Source organism: Sus scrofa, chromosome 12 (genome assembly GCF_000003025.6).
Source record: "Sus scrofa isolate TJ Tabasco breed Duroc chromosome 12, Sscrofa11.1, whole genome shotgun sequence".
Lineage (NCBI taxonomy): Eukaryota > Metazoa > Chordata > Mammalia > Artiodactyla > Suidae > Sus > Sus scrofa.
Window position 1 is genome coordinate 32,040,094 of NC_010454.4, and position 22,830 is coordinate 32,062,923.

The 22,830-nt window shown below is 41.1% G+C and overlaps 1 protein-coding gene and 1 long non-coding RNA gene across 6 annotated transcripts in view; one reads left to right on the top strand and one right to left on the bottom strand.

The window, feature by feature from the left end:
- LOC102166553 lies at window positions 342-3,669 on the bottom strand. The gene is made up of 3 exons (XR_306512.3): window positions 3,423-3,669; window positions 2,506-2,580; window positions 342-1,317 (listed from the first exon to the last, which is right to left on the bottom strand). It is a non-coding gene; the product is annotated as an uncharacterized LOC102166553 (long non-coding RNA).
- The window catches only part of PCTP (phosphatidylcholine transfer protein), a 46,137-nt gene continuing 27,054 nt past the window's right edge, over window positions 3,748-22,830 (top strand). For 4 of the 5 annotated variants that reach the window (XR_002337189.1, XR_002337190.1, XM_021067255.1 and 1 more), the window contains exons 1-3: window positions 3,748-3,938; window positions 19,995-20,112; window positions 22,525-22,604. Coding sequence is in view for 3 of the 5 variants with exons in the window: in XM_021067255.1 (XP_020922914.1) it covers window positions 3,798-3,938; window positions 19,995-20,112; window positions 22,525-22,604 (339 nt within the window). In the remaining 2 variants the exon portion in view is untranslated. The remainder of the gene's footprint in view (window positions 3,939-19,994; window positions 20,113-22,524; window positions 22,605-22,830) is intronic. The other variant, XM_021067254.1, reaches the window with a different exon arrangement.

The window sequence follows — 22,830 nt, forward strand, 5'->3', positions numbered from 1 at the left end:
TTATTTGCCATCAGTATATATTCTTTGATGAAATACCTGTTTAAATCTTTTGCTCATTATTATTGGATTGTTTGTTTTCTTATTACTGAGTTGTTTTTTTTTTTTTTTTTTTTTTTTGCCTTTTCTAGGGTCGCTTCTGCGGCATATGTAGGTTCCCAGGCTAGGTGTCTAATCAGAGCTGTAGCCACTGGCCTACACCAGGGCCACAGCAATGCAGGATCCGAGGCACGTCTGCAAACCTACACCACAGCTCACAGCAACGCTGGATCTTTAACCCACTGAGAAAGGCCAGGGATCAAACCCGCAACCTCATGGCTCCCAGTCGGATTTGTTAACCACTGCGCCACAAAGGGAACTCCTATTACTGAGTTTTGAGAATTCCTTCCATTAAAATTTAAAATGTATGAGAGACTAAATTAATCAATAGTTCTTATCCACTTTCCAAACAAAACTCTGACCTTGGCCATCCCTGTTTTGTTTTGTGTTATTTAGAGTTTTAGTTCCACTTTGTTTCCATATGTTCATTTATCTATTTCCCCCTCATCCATCCACCTCACCTCCTTAAACTCTCTGTCCTCTTCTTGTGGAACTCCACTCAGAAATGTTTTAATTTTTCAATGTATCATTTATGTCTCAATTCAGCTTTCATGTTTTCCACTTCTTTATATCTCTATGTTGCTTTCTGGGGACTTTCCTCAAAGCCACCTTTTTATTCCTCTCCTGAACTGTGGCAGGACAACTATTTTATCTCCTATTTTAAGTTTCTTATTTTCATTTGTAGATGATTTGGTTTTCTTTCTTCTTTTTCAAGTTCATTTATCTTCTTCTTAGTGTTCCATTTCTAGAATTTCTTTTACCTTTTAAATGATCACAAAGAACATATTGAATAATTACTCTCATTTTGGTCTGTTACTATGGTTCTTCAGTTCTAACAGTCCTGTTTGTATATCAGCTAACTCTCTCAAATGGTGAGTTGTTTCCTCAGGTCTTTGTAACTCACTTTGTGTCCAGGGACCTTCTGTGGGTGTTATTTTATCTTGAGTAATTCCTGTGTCCTAGTTGTGAAAGTGTCACGGTTTGTTTTTATTCTGGTAGGTTCCCAGGGGTTCCAATAATACTGAATCAGTCTTTGTGTTAATTTGTTTCCTTGCAGCTCCCACACAATGCAGGTAATATCAATTTAAATTCCATTTCTGGCACAGGCTTGGGATTAGTTTCTTCCAGTTAACTTTTTGCTTCTTTCTACCTAAGTCTTCCAGAAAAGCATGAGCTTCCTTGAGGGCTCCATGTTCTCCAGGCGGGGTATTGTCTTGTTTCCTTGAAATGGAAGTGGCATCTCTTAGAGGATCAAGGATTCTTGAGGGAGTCCCTGATCCAGCTTCCCACCAGCTAGGGCCCAGTATCATGTCTTTAGTCCATGTTTAGTATTAGAACCCTAACCCCTGCCCTTAGAGCTTTTGTTTGTTGGGATTTTGGGAAGACCCAAATACACTATTCCCCTCTTCACCACATGCCATGTTGCTGGAAATTCCTCTTGACAGTATTTTTCACAAAAGAAACAGGGTGGCCTATTATAATAGACAAGTCCTGGAGGAGAACACATCTTTCTAGATCCCTTTCCAACCCTTTTCTAGACCTTTGCCACAAAATAATTATTTCCTAATATTGATTCTTCCCATCATTAGCTTTAATACAATAAACATGGTTGTAAATCTGAACATACCTAAATATATATATAAGTATTTATGTATATTTATTATATATGTAAATATATGTATATATTTACCTTCTGAGTTTAGTACATAAACACACTTTTAAACATGTAAATACAATTTAAATTTCCTGCCTTATGTCTTATATCTTGCACAATGCTGTTTATGCTCTCATGTTTGTCCTCAATAATCTGTTGTCATATAGTATCAAGGATGCAGCTTCATCAAAACACCTTTAAAATGGGATTCCTTGACAATATTTGAAAATACTTCATAGCCAATGGTTTTTGATGAAATTCCTTTTTTTTTTAACTGATTGAATTCTTAGTTTAAATATACTTTTATAAAGAAGTGAGAGGAGTTCCCGTCGTGGCGCAGTGGTTAACGAATCCGACTAGGAACCATGAGGTTGCGGGTTCGGTCCCTGCCCTTGCTCAGTGGGTTAAGGATCCGGCGTTGCCGTGAGCTGTGGTGTAGGTTGCAGACGCGGCTCGGATCCCGCGTTGCTGTGGCTCTGGCGTAGGCCGGTGGCTACAGCTCCGATTCGACCCCTAGCCTGGGAACCTCCATATGCCGCAGGAGCGGCCCAAGAAATAGCAACAACAACAACAACAACAAAAAAGACAAAAGACAAAAAAAAAAAAAAAAAAAAAAAAGTGAGAACTAAAAGGATTTATAAAAACAGTAGTCTCTAATCTCTTGTGCATTTTGTATAGGGAAATGTCACATCCCTCCTCCCATCCTCATAAAACAAAACAGAAGCAGCTTTAAACTGAATAAAGCAGAAACTTACCTGTGCTGCCAAGTCTGACTTTAGTTTTCTTCTTGGAAACTGGCATAAATGTAGAGTTTTCCATCAACTTCAAGTCTTTCAAGTACAGAAGGAGAAACATTACAATACAATAATGCAAAACAAGTGGAAACTTTTATAAACATTTACTTTGATAGGCACTGTGGAAACATGTTCTATGTTTACTTTATGTGGTCAATTGTAACTACTTACACAAATCTTACCCCATTTTACAGATTAGGAAACATGGGTTCCCAGAGTTTGCTGGCACCCGGGTGGTGTCAAACGGACTGTTTCCTTTATTTAAACCAAAGTACAGTCTGGTGCTAAGAAACAGTGATACCAAAGGTAACAGAGATAACACACAAAGAAAGGTCTTTGGGTTGCAAAAGATCTAAATTATGCAAGCTGCAGAAATACTGGATGGACATCATGATACCTCTTAGATCATCTTCCACCCTCCAGGTGCCAATGTACCACTATGGATTCGATTTTTTAATTCTTTTTTGGGAAGTTTTTTTTTTTTTTTTTTTTTTTTCTTTTTAGGGCTTCACTCGAGGCATATGGAAGTTCCCAGGCTAGAGGAACAGTTCCCCACATACTACACCACAGCTTATGGCAACGCCAGACCCGTTAACTCTTTACTGCTGAGCCACAAAAGGAACTCCCTTTAATCCTTTTTTTTTTTTTTTTTTTTTTTTTTTTTTGGTGTCATGGACTTTGGCCTTCTGGGGAATCTCATGGATCCCTTCTCAGAAAAAATGTTTTAAAGTGCATAACAAAAAAATAGAATATTTTTCTTGTATCTGATCCCTGAGGTTTTCAAGTATTTCTGCTCTATCCATCTCACCTCCCACTTCTACCAAACTGTTTTTCTGAAAGGAAAAGATTTTCCTTCAGAGAAGTTAAAGGAGAGATACCCAAGCAGCATTGGAGTGTGTCGGGTTGGGGAGGAGATATTTCTGAGATGACATTAGTGTCTTCCTTTTCCCTTTCGTCTAAGCCTCTCCACTTCCTGGCGTTTTCATCGTTCCCCAGAGCAAGTCCATCGTTTCTCTAGTTTTACTTCTTTTCCTTCCTCCCCCAAGTCTTGCTTAGCCCTGTGCAATTTTCCAAGCCAGGCTTCTCACCGGCCCCGCCTCCTTTTAGGTTCCTCCTCCCAAATCCCGCCTTTCTCCAGTCACTTTTCAGTTCCCTGCCAATCAGGCTGGGTCACCCTCTCGCCCCGCCCCCGAACACGAACCTAGCCTGTCCCCAGCCTTTCCTGCAGGCTGAGGGGCAGCTGCTGCGGAAGAATGGACCCTGGGGCTGGCTGCTTCTCCGAGGAGCAGTTCCGGGAGGCCTGCGCTGAGCTCCAGCACCCTTCACTTTCCGGGGCCAAATGGGAGCTGCTGGTGGAGACGTTGGGCATCAGCATCTACCGGCAGCTGGATCAGGTAGCTGTCAGCCCGCTGGAGGACTAAGGGGCACCAGCACATGGGGCCCACTGTCCGCGGGGAGTGAGGGGCTGCAGCCAGCAGTCCGAAGGTCTTCTGAAGTTGGGAGGAGCTAGCCTCGGGGTGCCTCCTGCTGACTTTGTCCCCTGCGGTCCCAGTCGCGGTGATTGAGGAGGTCATCTGAATTTAGTCTCAGGTCTGAGGCCAGACAGGGCAAGTGGTTTGTTAGAAGTTAATAACAGAGTAAAAAAGCGGATGAGCTGATTTTTAGCTTCATGCATTTATCTGCAGAGGATGTGGAGTCCATGAGCTGGGTTGATGCTGGTGGTGTGTGTGGCTGGGTATATTTTAGGACTGAATACAGGTAGAAAAGAGACTGGACTTTTCAGAGAGTGGGTGTGCACGGCTACATGTGTGGAGGGAGGTGCGTTGCTGAGAAGGGATCTACTGTCAGCTCTAGTCATTTTAATAACTTGCTTCATTTGGCTGCTGCCCCCTCCCTTGTAAACGGCCCTTCCTAACTTTAGTCTGAAGCTTCTGGAAGAAAGATTAACTAAAAGCGTAGGAGGAATGGTGTTGGGGGCCTGCTTGGAGGCCTTTGGAGCCAAGTAGCTAGACAAGAGGAATGATGGCCAGTCACCAGATGCTCTGTGTGCTAGGAGCTGCTTGGCAAGTGGGATAAAAGTCAACTTTGGGCAGAGTGAGTGAAGTCAAGGTTTTCTGGCAGGGGACCAGAGTGCTGAAGTGTTGGAGAAGGGAGGAGCTCTGAATGTCTGTGAGCACCAAGGCCGCTGTGTATAAGCGGACGAGCAGGAAGCTTATAATGTACAGCAGGTAGAATTAATTTCCAAATGTCCTTCCAACAGTTACCTTGATGCAAAAATGGACATGTTTTCAGACCACATCCTTGTATCTTCTGACCATTCCATTTTCTGCACCAGCCATGCCCAGACATTTGCCAAGTGTTGTCAGTTCTCTGCTCAGATGTGTCTGAACTTGTTTCCCATCCTTTTCTTTTCTTTACCTTTGCCACTTTGGGTGACACCTCTCACCTACAATTGCTGTGACCTCTTAACTAGCTTCTTGGCCGTCTACTTCCCTAATCCCTTCCATCTTACAAACACAGTCCAATCAAGCAGCAGAGAGAGAGGGGCTGTGATCCTATCAGTTCTCTTCCAGTGGCCTGTTGATTGCAGAATTATTAATAATAATAACTACTATAGTAGATAATGTATTGTATGCTCTGTTAGGTTTCAGGCATTGTTTACATGCTTTGCAGGCATTGATGTACTCAATTCTCACATCAGCCCTAATGTAACGTACTAAGATTGTCACTTTTTTGCCTATATGGAAATGAAGTTGTGGAAAACTTGATTGCTGGAGACTCAAACTTGGATTGGAATGTGGCTGTCTCGCTCCAGACCTGTGCTGTAAATATGCTCCTGCACTGACTCTGAAAGAGGGCAAGTGCTGCAGGTGGAGTACGCATGTAGAGCTACACTGGTCCAGCTTTATCCCCCATGACTCATCCACACACCTTCTGTCCTCCAGTCAACCCCAGCTACTTTCCCCACCTCACCCCATGGGCTTGTGCTCTTTGGTTTCTATGCCTTTTATCTCACAACATCCACTGCGTGAGCTGAGACAGAATGACTAGCTTTGTCTTGTGTATTGTTTCAGTTGTGTGTTGTCCTGTGCCAGGACCCAGCCCCCTCCTTTGAGGATGATGGGAGTGGTGTTTAGAATAGTTCCTATCCCTACCAACCAAATTGTAAGGTATGTCTTATTTCTCTATGTTCTGGGCATGAGGGCAGTCATGTTACATTGATATGTTACAAGTCTTTCCAGAAAACTTCCGTAACTTTGGAGGCCATACAATTCCCAGGTGTTGCCCTTGAGCCTCAGCAGCTAGGATGGAAGGCTCCTGCCCCAACTGTATTAAATGTGTGGAGGTCCTACTGGGACAGGTACAAGCCTTTTCCTAGAACCCTTAGTGGGTTCTAGCATATCCAGCATTATTTTCTGCCTGACCCATTTCATTTGAGCCTCATTTTCTTTCCAGGTTGACCCCCATCCTTGACTTTCCTCTTCTAAAGGAATTTCCTCTAATCTCCCGTTAGTAAGTTTTATCTTCTGAATACTGCTCCCCATCAAATGTGAATTCACCTTGTCCCACACTCTGCCTAGACTTGTACCTACCTGCCCTAAAGCCCTTTGCCCTTTTCTGTTTTGTGGTCCAGTATTATTTCATCCGTCATGCATGTTGCTGCCATTATGTGCTTCTTCTTCTTCTGTCACCCACTTTACTTATGGATGCGCATATGGACTTGGGTCCTGCAGTCCCTGACTAGAGGTCAGACCATAAGAACCTGTTTCTTTTGTCATGTTCAACTTGATTAACATTCCTGACTATTGCCCAGGCAATTCCAGGTCAAGTTCTTCTTGGCCAAATTTGCCTTCTGGGTACTTGGAATGGATTTGTTTCAGACCCTTTATTGTTGAGCCACCCAGCTTTTGATAATGCTGCGTTAAGACCTTTACTTCAGCCCCATCAATAGCCACTTCATTCATCTTATTTCTTAATAACCATCTAAAGATTTCCACTCTGCTAGAATGAGTCCCTTGATTCTCCCTGCTTCTCTCCATTTTCTTTTTAATTATTCTTATTTTCTTGCATCTGTAAGACTCATAAGGGGAAGCTGAGACAGGTAATCCAATAAGGCTTCTTAGATTGTGCAGTAGATTTTTGTAGCAGTAAGGTTGCATGTGGTACCCCTGCTGAAGTGACCCTCTTCATCAACGTTTTAACCATAACTGGGTAAGGAGCATATGCAGTGGATGAATGTCCTGATCATGATAAAGACAGTCCATCATGGTTTGTATACAAATCATATTAGCTGCTTCATCAGGAATATACCATTTGCAATTTATAGGATAGGGTGAATTGTACAGTCCTCCTTCTCAGATTTCACAGTGGATTTTATGCAGTTCAACTAGGCTGGGTATTCTCTAGGGAATAACCTGCTACCAGTCTTCTGGATCATATATAGCCAACAGTGATTGGCCAAGAAGCCACAGTGAGCCTTAGATCATGAATTTTTTATTTATTTATCTATTTATTTATTTATTTATTTATTTTTTTGTCTTTTTGCCATTTCTTGGGCCGCTCCCGTGGCACATGGAGGTTCCCAGGCTAGGGATTGAATCAGAGCTATAACCACCGGCCTATGCCAGAGCCACAGCAACACAGGATCCGAGCCGTGTCTGCAACCTATACCACAGCTCGTGGCAATGCTGGATCCTTAACCCGCTGAGCAAGGGCAGGGATCGAACCTGCAACCCCACAGTTCCTAGTCGAATTTGTTAACCACGGTGCCATGACAGGAACTCCGATCATGATCTTAATGATGCTATAACAAAGTTACTCTTGGATGTTTTGAAAATACTGAAAGAAGTGTAGAGACACTTGAAACAGTTTACAATGTAACAAATATTTTTAAATTTAAAATATTATGGCTTCTTCTAAGTAGACACAAATTCTGAATCTTATTCTTTGCTAAATGGCTACTTGTGATATACAATATTGTGATACTTCGTTTTCTTTTTTTTTCTATTAAATCACAGATTTTAGACTTAGAAAACCTTTTCAAAACCATTCTGTCCAATACAGCCATTTTTTTTTTCCTTTTGCTTTATTTCTACTTTCTTTGCCTATTCTGTTTCCTTCTTCTCACCTTCTTTTTTACCCCTCTCCATGTGGTAATGCTAATAACTTGTTTTTACAAGGTGCTGTAATATACAAAATTTCATTTATCCCCTCTCAACAAATCTGGAAGATAGTCAGGGATGGGCTTATTTTCCTGTTTTATAGATGGCAGTTAAGACCCAGAGTTGTTAAGTAAACCACACAAGATCTCATAACTAGTAACTAGACATGGACCAGTCTACTTTGATAAACTCAGTACCAGATATACAGCTTGCTTCAATTCAGAACTATGTTCTCTTTCTGTAAGCAAAGCAAAACTGGAGCAGAGCTGCCATGTATTATCTTATGTGGTAGCATGGGAGAGCATAGGTTTGGGGGACAGATGATCTTGGTTAAAATCTCTGTTTTGCCCCACTATTATTCATTTGTTCATTCAGTAGATATTCATCAAATGCCTCCCATGTAGTACTGCCCTGGCAGGCACTGGACATAAGCAGACAACAGGAAGTTGGAGCTTCTGCTTCAACGAATGAGCTTCTTGATCAATGTACTGTATTCACTGATGGGAATAAGGCTATAGTATATAATGAAACGGCAGCTGAAAAATGCTGCAAAGAAAGCAAAATGGGATAAAGGGATATAGACATGGCAAGGCAGGGGGATATCCAAGGTTGATGTGATGCATTTTAGTTAGCAGGAATCTGGAAAGTCCCTTTGCCCTGAGGTAACATTTAAATGGAGCTACAAGTGAAATGAGAGATTCTGTTGGGCAAATATCTGGAGAAGAAATGGACCAGAGAGTGTTTCTTAAAGCTCAAGTACATTAGATTCATTTGGGGAGCTCTAAGGACATCATCAAGCCCTACCCTAGAGTCCCAGATTGAATTGAGCTGGGGTGGGGCTTGGGTGGTCATTTTGAAAAGCTCCCCTATCACACAGAGGTTCATTTTTCTGTCCTCTCTACTTTTGTGTATGTTTGAAATGCTTCACAATAAAATATTTCATGGTCATTTCTTTTTGTCTTTTAATGTTACAGCTTTCCAGGAGATTTTAATGAGCATGCCGTGTTTTAAATTTTTGCAGTAGAGGGAACACTGAGTACTTAGTCCCTGAGCCAAGCTGAGTTTGCCTCTTTTTCCAGGAAGAGCCAGAAGGACACAGGACGGGGGTGAAGCTAGGGTTGGGGAGTGACCAGGAGCCAAATCTCACTTACAAGCCAGGTCTTATCAGCAGTTACTATTCTATTTGAAAATCAAATATCAGCTTCACTTGCAAAACAGGTGTAACAGTTACTTTTCAGGATTGTTGGCTTCTCACAAACATTGAATGAAGTGATATATGGCAGGGTAATCCTTGATCTTGTCCATGTACTAGACTCACCTGCAGGGCCTGTTGAAATTCACAATCAAGACCCCACTCCATTTCAGATCCAGTGGGTCTCAGTGGGGCCTGAGAGTAGGTGTTATATTCTCTACTTATTTTTCCATCTCCCTTTCCTTTCTTTTCCCTTCCCCTTCCTTCCTTCCTTCCTTCCTTCCTCCCTCCCGCCCTCCCTTCCTTCCTTTTTTCTTTCACATTTTTCTTTTTTTTTTTTTTTTTTTTTTTTGGCCATGCCTGTGGCATGTGGAAAGTGTGGGGCCAGGGATCCAATTTGCTCTATAGCAATGACCTGAGCCACAGAAGTGATGCTAGATCCTTAAGTGCTAGGCCACTGGGTCACTCCTGCATTTTATTTTTAACCAATTGCCAAGTGGTGCTGAAGCTTCTGGTCCAGGGCCCGCGCTCTGAGAACCACTGATGTAGGATGTGTGAGAATCTTGGTGCTCAATGGGGTGCTGACATGGAGAGACAGTAGAGGGCCCTAGAGATGAGAGGCAGTGGGAACTGAATGTAAGAACGAGAGAAAAAGAATACCATGAGACAAAAGCAATGTCCACTTTAAGACTCTCTCTCCTTGATTTTTAAATTAGTGGCTGCTTGGGAGCGAATGTGGCTCCCTGAACAGTGCTGAGAAGTTTTCCTGGCAGTGAGTCACTTACAAAAGCTTTCCCAGTAATCTGCAGTCAGGTTTCTTGGGCGATTTAGGCTGGTTACCATGCCAGTAGACACTGTGACTTGAAAATAGGTGATGTGAAGCTGGCCTACAGAGGCTCACATCACTGATTTGGACCAAGAAATTGTTGGACTGAAAAGATCTGGCTGATAGCTTGACCTAGTATGTTTTTAAACAAAGTGCCTGGCACTGTGGGAACAGGCTGTCCACACTGTGCCTTTGTCCTGCTAATCAATGAGTTCGGTGAGGAGCAGACAGTACTTTCCCAGGGTCTGTTCTTTCCTATGCTGTTGACCTACTAAAATACTGAGAGCCTGGTATTACTGGGGAAACTCTGTGGTTAGCCAGGCTTGGTTGAGAGAAAGTTTGCCCTTTCAGAGGGAAGAAGAGATTTAACTGCCACGGGAACAGATTTACCTCAGTAGATGAAAAGCTTCCATTCCCATTCCCCAGCTGGGATCATAATTCCGTTTGCATCAGGGGCTTCGTTATTTCTGCATGTCAGGACTATTCTGCTCCATTCTCCCACCCTTCTGCCTTTCTGCTTAGGGAGGAGTAGGCACCAGCATGAGTGATGGGACAGCTGTTGCACCCAGGACACTTAATGGAGCCACATATACTAGTGGGTAGGGCCATGATGTGTTTGGGCAAGCTGAGCACCCATGTGTAGCCTCCTTTTACTTCCTGCCTCTGATTGAAGTCATCCCTCTTTTCTTGGTCTCTTTCTTTCTCTCTCTCTCTGCTTTTCCATATTCCCAGAACAAGTGGATAGACATGTCAGAGCCTCAGCTCTCCATCTCCTCACTTCTCACTCAGGATTAACATATGATATGAAGCAGTAAAAGGATGCTTGTCCCAAGATACAGATTTGGATGAATGAAGGGAGAAGGGTGAATAGGACCTGCCACATCTGTCTCCAGGAATAAGTCAAATTTTCTGCTCCCAGCCTATCTATCACCAGGTCCCTGCATGAGGATCATTTGAGGTGACAATTAATAAACCAATACTTTAATTTTTACTGGGCTTGTGAAACCCTTGAGAGGAGAGGGGACTGGTAGGATTTGAAATTCTAGATCCGTGGACATAGCACCATACCAATACTGAGTGAACGAGGGCCTGAACTGGGGCAATGCCATGTGGAGGAAGGTTCTTGCTTGGTCTTCCAACCTGTCTTTAATTACAAAATCACCACCTATGGTCAGAAGGAGAATTCCAGAAGGCTCTGGAATTTTTACTTTGTTACTCCCCAAGCTCACCACTTGCTGGTATAACCCTTCATGGAAACTATGCAAATATATTTTTGTAAAAAAGGGAGAATCCATGTAAATATGAATCTTTGAATTTTATCCTGAGACTTGTAATGTGTTGTTATGACACACAAAAGAAAGCTTGCCTTGCCATTGAGTTTAGGAAAGACATCTTTCCATGGCTGCCTTTGGGTTGATTGTACCCTAGTGAGAATATTGGTTCATGTACCCATCCAAGCAGTCTTTCAGGAACTCTTAGTGATAGTGATGAATAAGATAAAATTCATGCCTTCCAAAAGCTTTAAGACAATAAAACAGGCACTTTTAGATTATGTAGATTTGAGTTCCTGACCTATACCATTTTTCTCCCTGAAAATTTTCTTTTAGTGTTTCTTCCAAAGTAGCCCTACTGCTGCTGAATTCCTTCAGTGTTTACTAGTCTGAAAAAGTTTTTGCTTTTTCTTCACTTTTGAAGGAAAGTTTCATTAGATATAGAGTTCTAGGTCCATGGCTTATTTCTTTCAAAACATTATATGTATATTTTTGCCACTCTTTTTTTGCAGAGTGGTTTCTGTCTGCTTTAATTCTCAGCTGCATTCCTCTGCAGGTAAAATACTCACCTCCTCCCACCAACTTTTTTTCAAGATTTTCTTTTTATCTTTGGTTTTCTGAGTTTGAATATGATTTATTTAAGTTTATTGTGGTATTTATTCTGTATGGTGTACTCAAGTTTGGCACCTTTACTCTGAGCTTGCATATTAAACCCCCATGTGATTCAAAATAAAATGTTATAAATTGGGGGCTTATGATATAAGTGTAATTGCTATACAACTCCATAGTCAACCCAGCTTTCCTGGGTTGTACGTTTTAGAATGGTGGAGGCAATGGTCTAAAACAGGGACCATGAATATGTTTTTTTCCTATAGAGAGCCAAATAGAAGATATTTTAGGCTTTACAGGCTAAGAAGCAAATCTGAGGTTATTATGTATTGACTTATATAACCACTTAAAAGTGGAAAAAAACTTCTTAGCTGGTGAACTGTGCAAAAATAGCCAGTGTGACAGATTCAGCAACCCTTGGTCTAAAGTATAGTTTGGACACTGAATTGCTCTGGGATTTTAGGATTTATAAACTTGAGACCCTCGCTGAATTTCAGCTTCCCTATCTGTAAACTGGATAGAATTCCTGTTCTGTCAAATTTGCACAGAAATCCAATGGATACATTTTGAAGCATCTAGGAAATTAAATGGTGTTTGGTCTTGACCTAGGGCAACTCTGTGTCCCAATATACCCTGCTTTACACTTGTCCTGGTGAAACATTTTATAACACCCCTTTCACTCAAAAGTGTTATGGTTGGAATGATAAATTATAAGGTCACCCTGTCTATAGCTATGTGCACTATGGAAGCTTATTGTTTATCTAATGATATGTTTGGAGAGATCAGTGACTATTTCAGGCTGTGTCATAGACTTTGAACTCTGCTGTCCTATCACTGGCTTCAAGTCTACGTTCTGTTGCAAATAATGACTTCAAGTTAAGTTTATTAGTTGTGTGACCTTGGGTGAGTTTCATAACTTCTTTTGTTTTTAATTTTAAAAACTTTCTTGAGATATCATTTAAGTAATGTAAAATCTGTTCATTTGAACAGTTCAATGATTTTTTGTACATTTAGGGAGTTTTGAACTCTTCTCCAAGTCTAATTTTAGAATATTTGTGTTATCTCCGAAAGGAATTTGTTGCCCATTTGCAGTCACGTTTGCATTGGAACAGCTTCCTCAGTAGTAAATTGGGGAGGCTTCCTGGTCCCTGAGTAATGGAAATGAGCTCTTTGTGAGAGGCAAAGAAGCTCCAGTGTGTATTTACAGGATTAGAGAGATGTGATTCACCAAGGCTGTCTTGTAGTTAATGATGTACATGCAGATACTTAAAAAATTCATAATAGTTATTAGAATGAGTGATGCCTTTCTCTGGGTCAGGAGGCAGAGTCTAAGACAGTGGCGATTACTCCTCTGCAGGAATTACTCTTGTGTGGGAATTGCAAGTGTCAAATAGAAACATTATGTCATTCTGACATTTATCGTCTGTAAACACATTATCTCTAACAGAATTTATTCTGCTTAGCATAAATAAGTGTACTATTAGCAATAATGTTTCTCTAAATATTTTAACCCTATAAATGCATTTGAAAAAAATTTGCAGTTTTTTAAAAATGCATTTGAATCACCATTGCTGAGATATATATAAGCTTGAGGTTTAGACAAGTTAGCCAGAATAACAGAACCTCTCAAAAATTAGTGATGGCAATAGCAAATTGCTGAAGCTTACCTCCACACCCCTGCCACTGCTTCACTGATCATGTGGAGATAATGTGATGCTTATTTCACAGGAATATTGTATTAATCTTTAAGCACAGTGGCAGGTGCTAGAAGTCAAATAGTTCCACCAAAATGAGCATTGCGTTATGGTTCCAAATCCTCAGTTTTTATTTATTTATTTATTTTTTTGTCTTTTTGCCTTTTCTAGGGCTGCTCCCATGGCGTATGCAGGTTCCCAGGCTAGGGGTCCAATTGGAGCTGCCGGCCAATGCCAGAGCCACAGCAATGCCGGATCCTTAACCCGCTGATCGAGGCCAGGGTTTGAACATGCAACCTCATTGTTCCTAGTTGGATTTGTTAACCGCTTAGCCACGACGGGAACTCCAGAATCCTCAGTTTTTTAATCTGGAAAAAGGAGGTCATTATTATACCTGCCTTATTTGTGAAAAGATGTTTAGTACTTAGATAGAGACACCACAGTAGGAGCTTTAGGTGGATTATCTAATTTAATCCTCATCATCATTCCTTTAGGTAGAAACTCTCAATAGACCCATTTGCAGCCGAGGAAAGCAAGGTAGTAGGTGGATGAGCTTCGACCATAACCCAGGCTGTGATTCCACGTCTGTGCTGTACCAACCACTCTATATTTCCTGGTGACAGTGTTTTTGAGATGAGTCTGGAATAATTTATGGGAAGACAGCAAGCACAGCCCTAGTTCATTGAAAGTGATAATATTCATTCCTGCCTTTTTCCTGGTCATTGTGTGAAGTCCTCAGAAGCAGCTTCTAAAAAGTACCTCTTCTGGCTGTTGGAGGTCTATTGGCCAAACACACCAGGCTCCAGGGTGCAGGGGAGCATCTCAGTGGGAGGTCCATCCTGGGGGGCCTGGGGCAGGAATGCTGGCTTGGGGACTGGAAAGAACAGGTTCCCATCCAGGCTTTGCCACCAACAGTGTCATTGGCTGACTCTTGGAGGTCACTCTCACCTTTTACATAAAGGGTGTAAAGGGTGTAAGGCTTTTTCAAGCTCTAAAATCCTGTGTCGTCTTTACTGGAATCAATAGCTTGTGATTTGGAACAATGGCTTGGAGCAAATGTGCAGGGAGAGTAAAGCTAAATTAGGAGACACTGTGGGAAGAAGGGGCCAGTGTCACCCTCTTTCTGGCTGTTGCACATGCTAACTGTAGGACTCAGGGAAGTGATGTAGCTCCTCTGAGCTTCATTTCCTCATACAAAGTGAAGATGGCACCAATGTCACTATTAGTATCACAGGGTATGCGGAGGTTACACGAGATACTGCATATAAAATTGGCAACTGCACAGTGTTTAGAAAAACGGATACTAGTATTATTGAAAGAATTTATAGCAGGTCGAAGTGATTGGAAGACTTCAAGTGCAGAATACATGGGTGTTGCAGTGACTGCTGACACATCACCAGGGAAGTACATTCCAAGCTGAAAAGTCAAGTATAAGCCTGTGCCTGTTTGTTTTCTCAGGGCCAAGAACATAGAGGGTCCCAGCAAGTCCATAAATTTTTTCCGAGTCACTTAGTCGAAGGAGGTGAAACTTTCTATAATAGATTGTGTGGAGTTTCAGACATCTCTGTGCATAACTAAATATACTTCAATTTAATATCCATTAATAGTGTTCATTATTGCTTATTTCTCTTCCTTGACAAGACATTTCAATAACATTTGTATATTTCTGTACTCTCTTAATGAATTTATACACAATCATATTTCCTTGTAAATGTTCAAAAGTCTTATCATCACTACTTTGTCAGTCTACTTTTCCACTAGCTATAATGGTGAAAATAAAAATCATTATCAATGAGAAAAAAAATGTCAAATAAAAAGCAAATCTTAGGAAAGATTTTCATTTAAAGGGATTATTGCCAAAGACTAGGGTTATGGTAAAAGGGAGAATACTTTGACTATAAGGTCCATGAGTGTCTCAGGAGTGAAGCAGGAAGGTCTTTCTTTTAGAGAGAGGAGGCAGCAAGGCTACAAGCCAGGTGCAGGGAAGGAAGAGAAAAGGTGACCTGAATGGAGAACAGAACAGAGAATATTTTACCCTGAGACCAGGCTATTCTCAGGAGGGCCTGCATGCTGGCTCAGGCTGAGGCTGGGCCAAAGTTTAGGGGTCTGGAGGAAAGAGGAAAACGTCCAGTTTGGTTATTAAGCATTTTGTTCCTATCGATCAGTGGAGAAAATGGTTTAGCTGATCTTTTATGGGGTGGTCAAAGGGAATTTAGAGGCATTGTGTCTGGCCTGGGGATAGGTAAACAAGGGGTATGTATGTGAGTCTCATCTAAGTCATGGGGGGAAAGTGGTTCTTTTAAGCTGTTTTTTTGTTTTTTGTTTTTTGGGTTTTTTTGGGCGGGAACACAAAGGGTGGGGGAGTTTTTTTTTTTTTTATTTCCCCACTGTACAGCAAGGGGATCAAGTTATCCTTACATGTATACCTTACAATTACATTTTTTTTCCCCACCCTTTGTTCTGTTGCAACATGAGTATCTAGACAAAGTTCTCAATGCTATTCAGCAGGCTCTCCTTGTAAATCTATTCTAAGTTGTGTCTGATAAGCCCAAGCTCCCTATCCCTCCCACTCCCTCCCCCTCCCATCAGGCAGCCACAAGTCTTTTCTCCAAGTCCATGATTTTTTTAACCTCCACCGTTTTGCAGGGTCATAAGAAGCAAGTGAAATTCTCAGTAAGAATCACTTGTAATAATGTGGATTGCTTTTAAAAAAAGCTACAGAGAAACAGAGGACTGGAGTGACAATAATTGAAATGAAGAAGGGTTTATTTTTCTTACCTAACAAGTGGTTTAGAGAGGTCGGCAGTTGGTGGCAATGGTTTATCTGACCAATGACACCAGTAAAACTCTTTGAGTCTTTTTACTGAGCCTTCTTATGTTTGTTGTCTCTTAGTCTCAAAAGAGCTGCTGCCATTCCAGACATCATATCCATATTCAAAATAGGAAGGAAGCATCATATAGCCACCTCTCCTTACAAAGGAGACCAGGAAAGTTTTGAGCTGTGCAAGTGGCTGTAAGGATTTTCTTAGCATGAAAAAGAGGATACCGCTCTAACTAATCTTTTGTTTCTTCTGGGAATTGTAGTCTACACATGATATTGACTGATTCTTTACCACTGAATAATCCTACTATATGATGTATAGGAAATTAAATATCCTATATATGGAGCATTAGAAAAGTATGAAGTGTGGTTTACTTTAGATAAAGAAACTGAACTATTCTTAGAAGTAGTTTTCTGGACTCAGGAAGAGCCAAGAACCTCTTGAGTAAACTTGTTTGGAATCGTTTATTGAAATGTTAGTATGCTTGGACACATATCTGCAAAAAATGTTGCACAGGAATTAAACCTGTAATTTGAAGGAATCCTACACATCAATAAAAAACAAAAAACATTGTCCAGATAAAACTTAAGATTTATGTTTTTTTCTCCTATTCCATTATTTATAGAGACAACACTTCCCCATCCTGGTGAGATTCTCCTTTGACACTGTTAAGAGTATGAATAAACAAAAAAAAAATTTTGTAAAAGTTTATAAAAAGTATAAAGAGCCTTAAAATGTTAATGTCCTTTATCCTAAATTTTATCTCTATGAAAGTATTCTGCTTTCCTAATGCAAAAGTTAGAATTATGAACCAAGTTGGTCCATATTCAATAATTGTTCCTACAATATTTATAATTGTAAAAGCATACAGAAGCAGAAATAACTTACAGGAATCACTGAATTAGCTCTGATTGTTCAGCTCTATAACTGCTAAATAATGTTGTTAAAAAAGCAATACCAGCTATTTATAACATATGACACCCATTTTGTAACATACAGAGTATTTATTTACACAAAAAAGTCAAATATTACCAGTTGGTACTTGTGGATTTTGGAGTTACATGTTATTTTAGTTTTCTTTATTATTTGCAACATTTTCTAATTTTCTTTAATGAATATGAATTATTTTTACAATTATAAAAAAATCACCTTATTTTTTAAAAGACATAATGAAAATGTGAGAATGTTTGCTGAGACTTTCTTTGGAAAGAAATGATGGGTGAAATGTGCTTTGACCCATGAATTTGGGTGGAGCTGCTCAACTCCTGAAAAGAACCTTTTCTTGATGGTCTAGCAAAGGTGTCATCCAGCATTTGTCCTCTGGGGCTCTGGCCTTTCTCAGTTCTGCCAAGGAGGGAATGTTTAAAGGAAGTTGTCACAATAGTTCATTCTTCAGTATTCACATAAATCATATTGCTCTATTTTTCTCTTCCTAGAGGGCTTTCTGTTTTTCCTTTCTGTGATATGTACAGAACTGGGGTCACTAAGGGCTGAAACTACACTCAGGAGGGAAGGAAACCAGTTCCAGGAAACAGTTTGTCTTAATTCATCCAAATAACCAGAGCCAACTCGTATGAACTTGGGGAGATCATTATCTCTACACATAAAAGGGATACTTTTGCTCAGTTATGTGTAGAAAATGGGGCCCCATTATTCCACAAAATAAGCTGATTGTCTCCCAAAGCTGATTAAAACATGTAGGTAAATGTGTGGTGTGTATAAGCCCTTACAATATTCCCATCTGTGAGCATGGGGAGAGGGGTCAGGATGGGTCCGGGGGGGAAGGAGATGTTTCTCCTTGGTCCTGCTTTCCGTGGGGCATCCGCGGCACAGCACGTAAGGGGTCAAGACCAAGTTTGTCATGTGCTTGTTGGAAACCCTTGGCATAAATTCATATACTTTTTTTTTCTTTTTATGGCCACATAGAAGTTCCCAGCTTTCATCAGAGCTACAGCAATGCCACAGCAACACCAGATCTGAACCATATCTGCAACCTACACCATAGCTTATGGTAACACTGGATCCTTAACTCACTGATCGAGACCAGTGATTGAACCCACATCCTCATGGACACTAGTCGGAAACCTGCTGAGCTACAATGGAAACTCCCTAAATCCATATATTTTTAGAGCTGAAACATCCTTATGAATTCAATTTTAACTTTGCTTTCCCTTCCCTTCCTGGTACTTCCACATACACCTGAGATTCCTAAACTGGGAAATACTCATCCTTGTGTTATGTCATTTGAGTCTGGAGACCTTGAAGCCTCAGAGTCTGTAGAAAAATTCACCATATTTATCCCTTGACTTGACATAAATCCTCCACAGGAACTGTACTTAAAAGATATTTTCATTCATATTCAATTAGCTAGTAATATTGCATTGGTATGTGGAAGTTGAAGTCTGTCTGAAAGCTTCATTTTGGTTTGTTTGTTTTGTTTGTTTGCTTTTGCACTGAGATTAATCTAAGAACCATTGGTTCAGGCTTTACAATAGGTCTTTTAGGCAGTGAAAGGATCAGGAATTGCTAGGTGCCATTGTACGGAGAGGGAAGTATGTAGTGTGCCTGACTCTAGTCTGTAACCCTCACAGATGAGGATATGGCTTAGCTTGAAAGCAGGGAAATCTCTTGTATGTAGGCATCTAGAAATGGTCTTTTTTCAATAAAAGGGACTAGTAGATTTTGAAGCTGACATTTCATCCCCTTTTCATTCTTTTATACATGTCATTTATTAAAATAAAAAGGAGAAGCAGCAGTTCTTGAAAATTCTGTCTTGGAATTGGTAAAACAAGGTGCTAGCTTTCATTACACCAATGGCTATTTAGAATAATAGTCTGTGCTCTGAATGCTAGCTGCCTAGATGAACCCCCACGGGTGTTTAACAAGCATCTCAAACTCAACATGCCCTAAGCAGAACTCTTAGTTATCCAACAGTCCACAAACCACATCCTTTGCAAGTTTTCTCTATCTAGAAATGAATCTTTCCTCTACTTGGTTGCTCAAGCATAGATTCAAAGAGTTATCTTCAATTATTTGCTTTCCCTGTGTCCACAGCCATTCTGTTGGCAATTCCTGTGGACATTACTTCCAAAATATGTCCCTAAATCACTGACTTCTTCCTATCACTGCTGTTACCTTCCTGATCAATCACCGTCATCTCTTATTTGGAATATTGCTGTATCTGGTATTCTACCCTACTCCTTGTTCACATATGATCTATTTTCTGTCAAGCAGCAAGAATTATTTTTTGAAAAATCATCCCCCTATTTAAAGTCATTCATTGGTTTTTCCAGCAGTTAGGATAAATCCTTTCCCCTGTATTCTGGTTTACAAAGCCCTTTGGGGCCAGCGTTGGTTACCTCTCTGACTCAGCCCCCCTCACTAACCCCCCATCAAGTTCTGTGTCCCCCAAGTCTTTCTTTTCTTTGATCAGCCAATCCATCAACCTGAGGGCCCTTCTCCCCCACCAGGAATGGGCTTTCCTCATCTTCCATGGCAAGCTAATATTTAGGACAATTATTCTGATAAATTCCTCTTGGAGGCATTTCCTAAAAACCAGATATATATATATATATATATGGAAACTACCACCCTAAACCCAGGAATCATTTATCACATAGTCCCTCTTGTATCCTACTTAAATTACCAGTTAGCATATAGCTCTCACCACCACTGATGCCTCAGGCCAAATCTAAGACCCATGAGAGCAAGATTCTTATCTGTCTTTTTTTTTTTTTTTTTTTTTAAACACTGTATCACCAAGACAGTGGAGGAGGTCCTCAATAATGGTGTTGCATGAATAACTGTTTTTCACACGCTGTGTAATCTCAACTTGGAAATAAATAGGCTGCCTCTGCCTGTTCTGTTTTTACAGCAGACTGGGCTTTATGAGTATAAGGTCTTTGGCGTTCTGGAGGATTGTTCACCAGAGCTACTTGCAGATGTCTACATGGACTTAGACTATAGGAAACAGTGGGACGAATACGTTAAAGGTGAGTGACACCTACACTTTTAAAAAAACAATTACAAAGCAGAATCTTGGTTATTTATTCTAGCCAGTAGAAAGCAATAGGTTTAATTTCTATGATGCTATGTTTCATTTTTAATTTTGGCCTCTTGAATTTTGACTTTACTATTCTTAGGGCTTTCTCTTTGCTTACTCTTAGAATCACTCTCCAGTTGGCTCTGAGGGCTACTTTGCTCTTACTGTAAGTTCCTTGTCATCCCATGGACCTGGGTGACCATGGAAGGCTTCTTGGAGGAGGTGATACCTAAGCTTTGTTTTAGAAGTTGAATCAAAGCTTTAGAGACAATAAGAATAAGACAATGAGAAGTGAGGGAGTGAGTAGTTTAAGGGCATTTGAGGCACAGGGAATAGCATGAACAAAGTGAAGAAGGCATGAAAGAACATGAAATGTTAAAACTATGTGAGCAATTAGGTGCCATCTTATTGTTGGGATAAAAGAATTTGGAACTGGAGTGGGAGGAAGGTTCAGCTATCCAGGGGCCTTGGCTGGCCACCAGGTACAATTCTTAGATTTTCCCTCTAGGTGATGGAGAGTTATGAGGGACATTAGATGGGAGATCTTCCTGCAACATAGAGCAGAAACCGGCTTATACCATCCCAGTCACAGTGGAATAGATCCACAGCTAGTCCAGGGGCACAGAAACTCTGACAGACCCTTGCTGTTGTCAGGACACTTGGCTGCAAATAACCAAGGTAATGCCTGGGTGAGGAAAGGAAAAGCCTTTCTTGGTTCATGGCATTGAAGTGCATGGATGTCTGGCTTCCAGGACAGCTGCATTCAATACTTAACTTCTCTGTCTTGACCCTGTTTTCTTCTGGGTTGACTGAATTCTCAGGCACATTCTTGTGTCATGGAAGAGGTGGCCACCAGAGATATAGGCTTACATTCTAATCATGCATGTAAACCTAAAGGAATAGGAATTTTCCTACTGATGCCCTCAGAGTCCCAGGATTGGCTCTCATCATTTCAGCATGGCTCATGTGTTTACTTCCTGGGGACATTTGTCACAGTTTTGGGTCCCTTACTGTTGTCAAATACCCTTCCTATCTTGGGCGAGTTGTGATGCTACCTATTCAAGGGAGAAGGTAGATATTCTCTGTCCACCTCCCAGGTAGCTGTGGTTCAGGCATGTGCTGTAGACATTGGCAGAACCTCTGATGTGTGGGACTTGGCATCAGCAGTCCATGCCATGGAGTAGAGTCCAGTGGCAGCAGCAGTTTGGGTTCTCTGGAACAATCTTGATGTTTTAAACTTAACTTTAATCCTCCTTGATCTTCTGTGAACTACTGCACTTACTAATCCACGTTTGGGGCTAAACTTACTAGAGTGGCAAGTTCAGACTGTGACCCGATGTGCCAGCCCTGAGCTATTCACCATGGCCATGTCTGGCTCAATTTCCCAGCTGTGTTGGTCCTGCTTATACCACACAGTGATGGAGGGAAAGATGATGCCCTGAAGAAGAATGAGATGCTGGTCCAACAAGGGGAGAGTCAAAGCTGAGCGGGCAAAAGCAACAGATATCCAGTCCTCCCCTTTCTTTCAAAGGCATCTTAAGCTTCTTGTGCCAGTGGGCTGGCAAGCGCTTTACTCCAGGGCCTACTTCTCATAGGTTTTCTTTTCTGAAAATCTAAAAGCTCACAGTCAGCATCTCCTCAAGAGACTCTTGGTTCTTTCAGCAGCTTTGGGGTGGCTTCTTCTAATGGTTAGTTAGAAGCTTCCTGCAGAGCTTGGAGGCAGAGGCTGCTATCTCCCTCCAGGAACTTATGCTATTTGCATGCAATAACATGGTATATATTAAAGATATTTTGTCCTTGTAGCTGTGATATAAAGTAGCATGGGAGAGAGGCAAGAAATTTAAGGATAACCACCGTTAAGCCACTTTCTAGCTCTTAGGAAGGACACTGCCCTCTCTTGAACCTTTATTTCCCAGCTGAACACACTAGACTGGGGTGACTCAGTCCTAGGCTATCTGTAATATGTCAAGAAGTCGAAGGAAATAAAGGCTCAGCAGTAAAACCATTGGTGCTCTAGTGACATCTGGTGGTTATGCATATATTTAAACTTGGAAGTTTATTTTTGAAGGCCTAATTTTGTTTCATTGCATTCTGTTTGAGGGTGGTGGTCGTGTTCTTTGATGAACAAGTTTTTTTTTTTTTGGGGGGGGGTTCTTTTATCTTTGCTGTATTTTTATACCTACTAAAACTAATCCTCTGGGCAACAAGCTTTCAGTGGTAATGAATCTGACTTTTTCTAGAATTCTGAGCGTTATACGTTAGTGGCTTTTCATTCCCTACAAGGTCATCATACCCAAGCTTCGTATTAATTGAAGCCAAAGAGACTTCCAAGTGCCTTACTTACTTTCTTTCTTTTTTTTAGAACTCTATGAAAAAGAATGCAACGGAGAGGCAGTGGTCTACTGGGAAGTAAAGTACCCTTTTCCCATGTCCAACAGAGATGTATCCTTTCCAAAGGTGCACCATCACTCACCTTTCTACGTGTTTCTCTGCCCCGTGGCCATCACACAATGATGGTACGTCCACCAGGGGTGGATAACTTTGCTGTTGTTGATTGCAGAGGCATGTGCTAAAGCTGTTTCTTCTTGTATGGTTTCCCGAGTGTGCTTTCAGGGCCTATGTGGAGCATTTGCAGCTGTGGTCACAGGAGGGCTATTCATACTTTCCT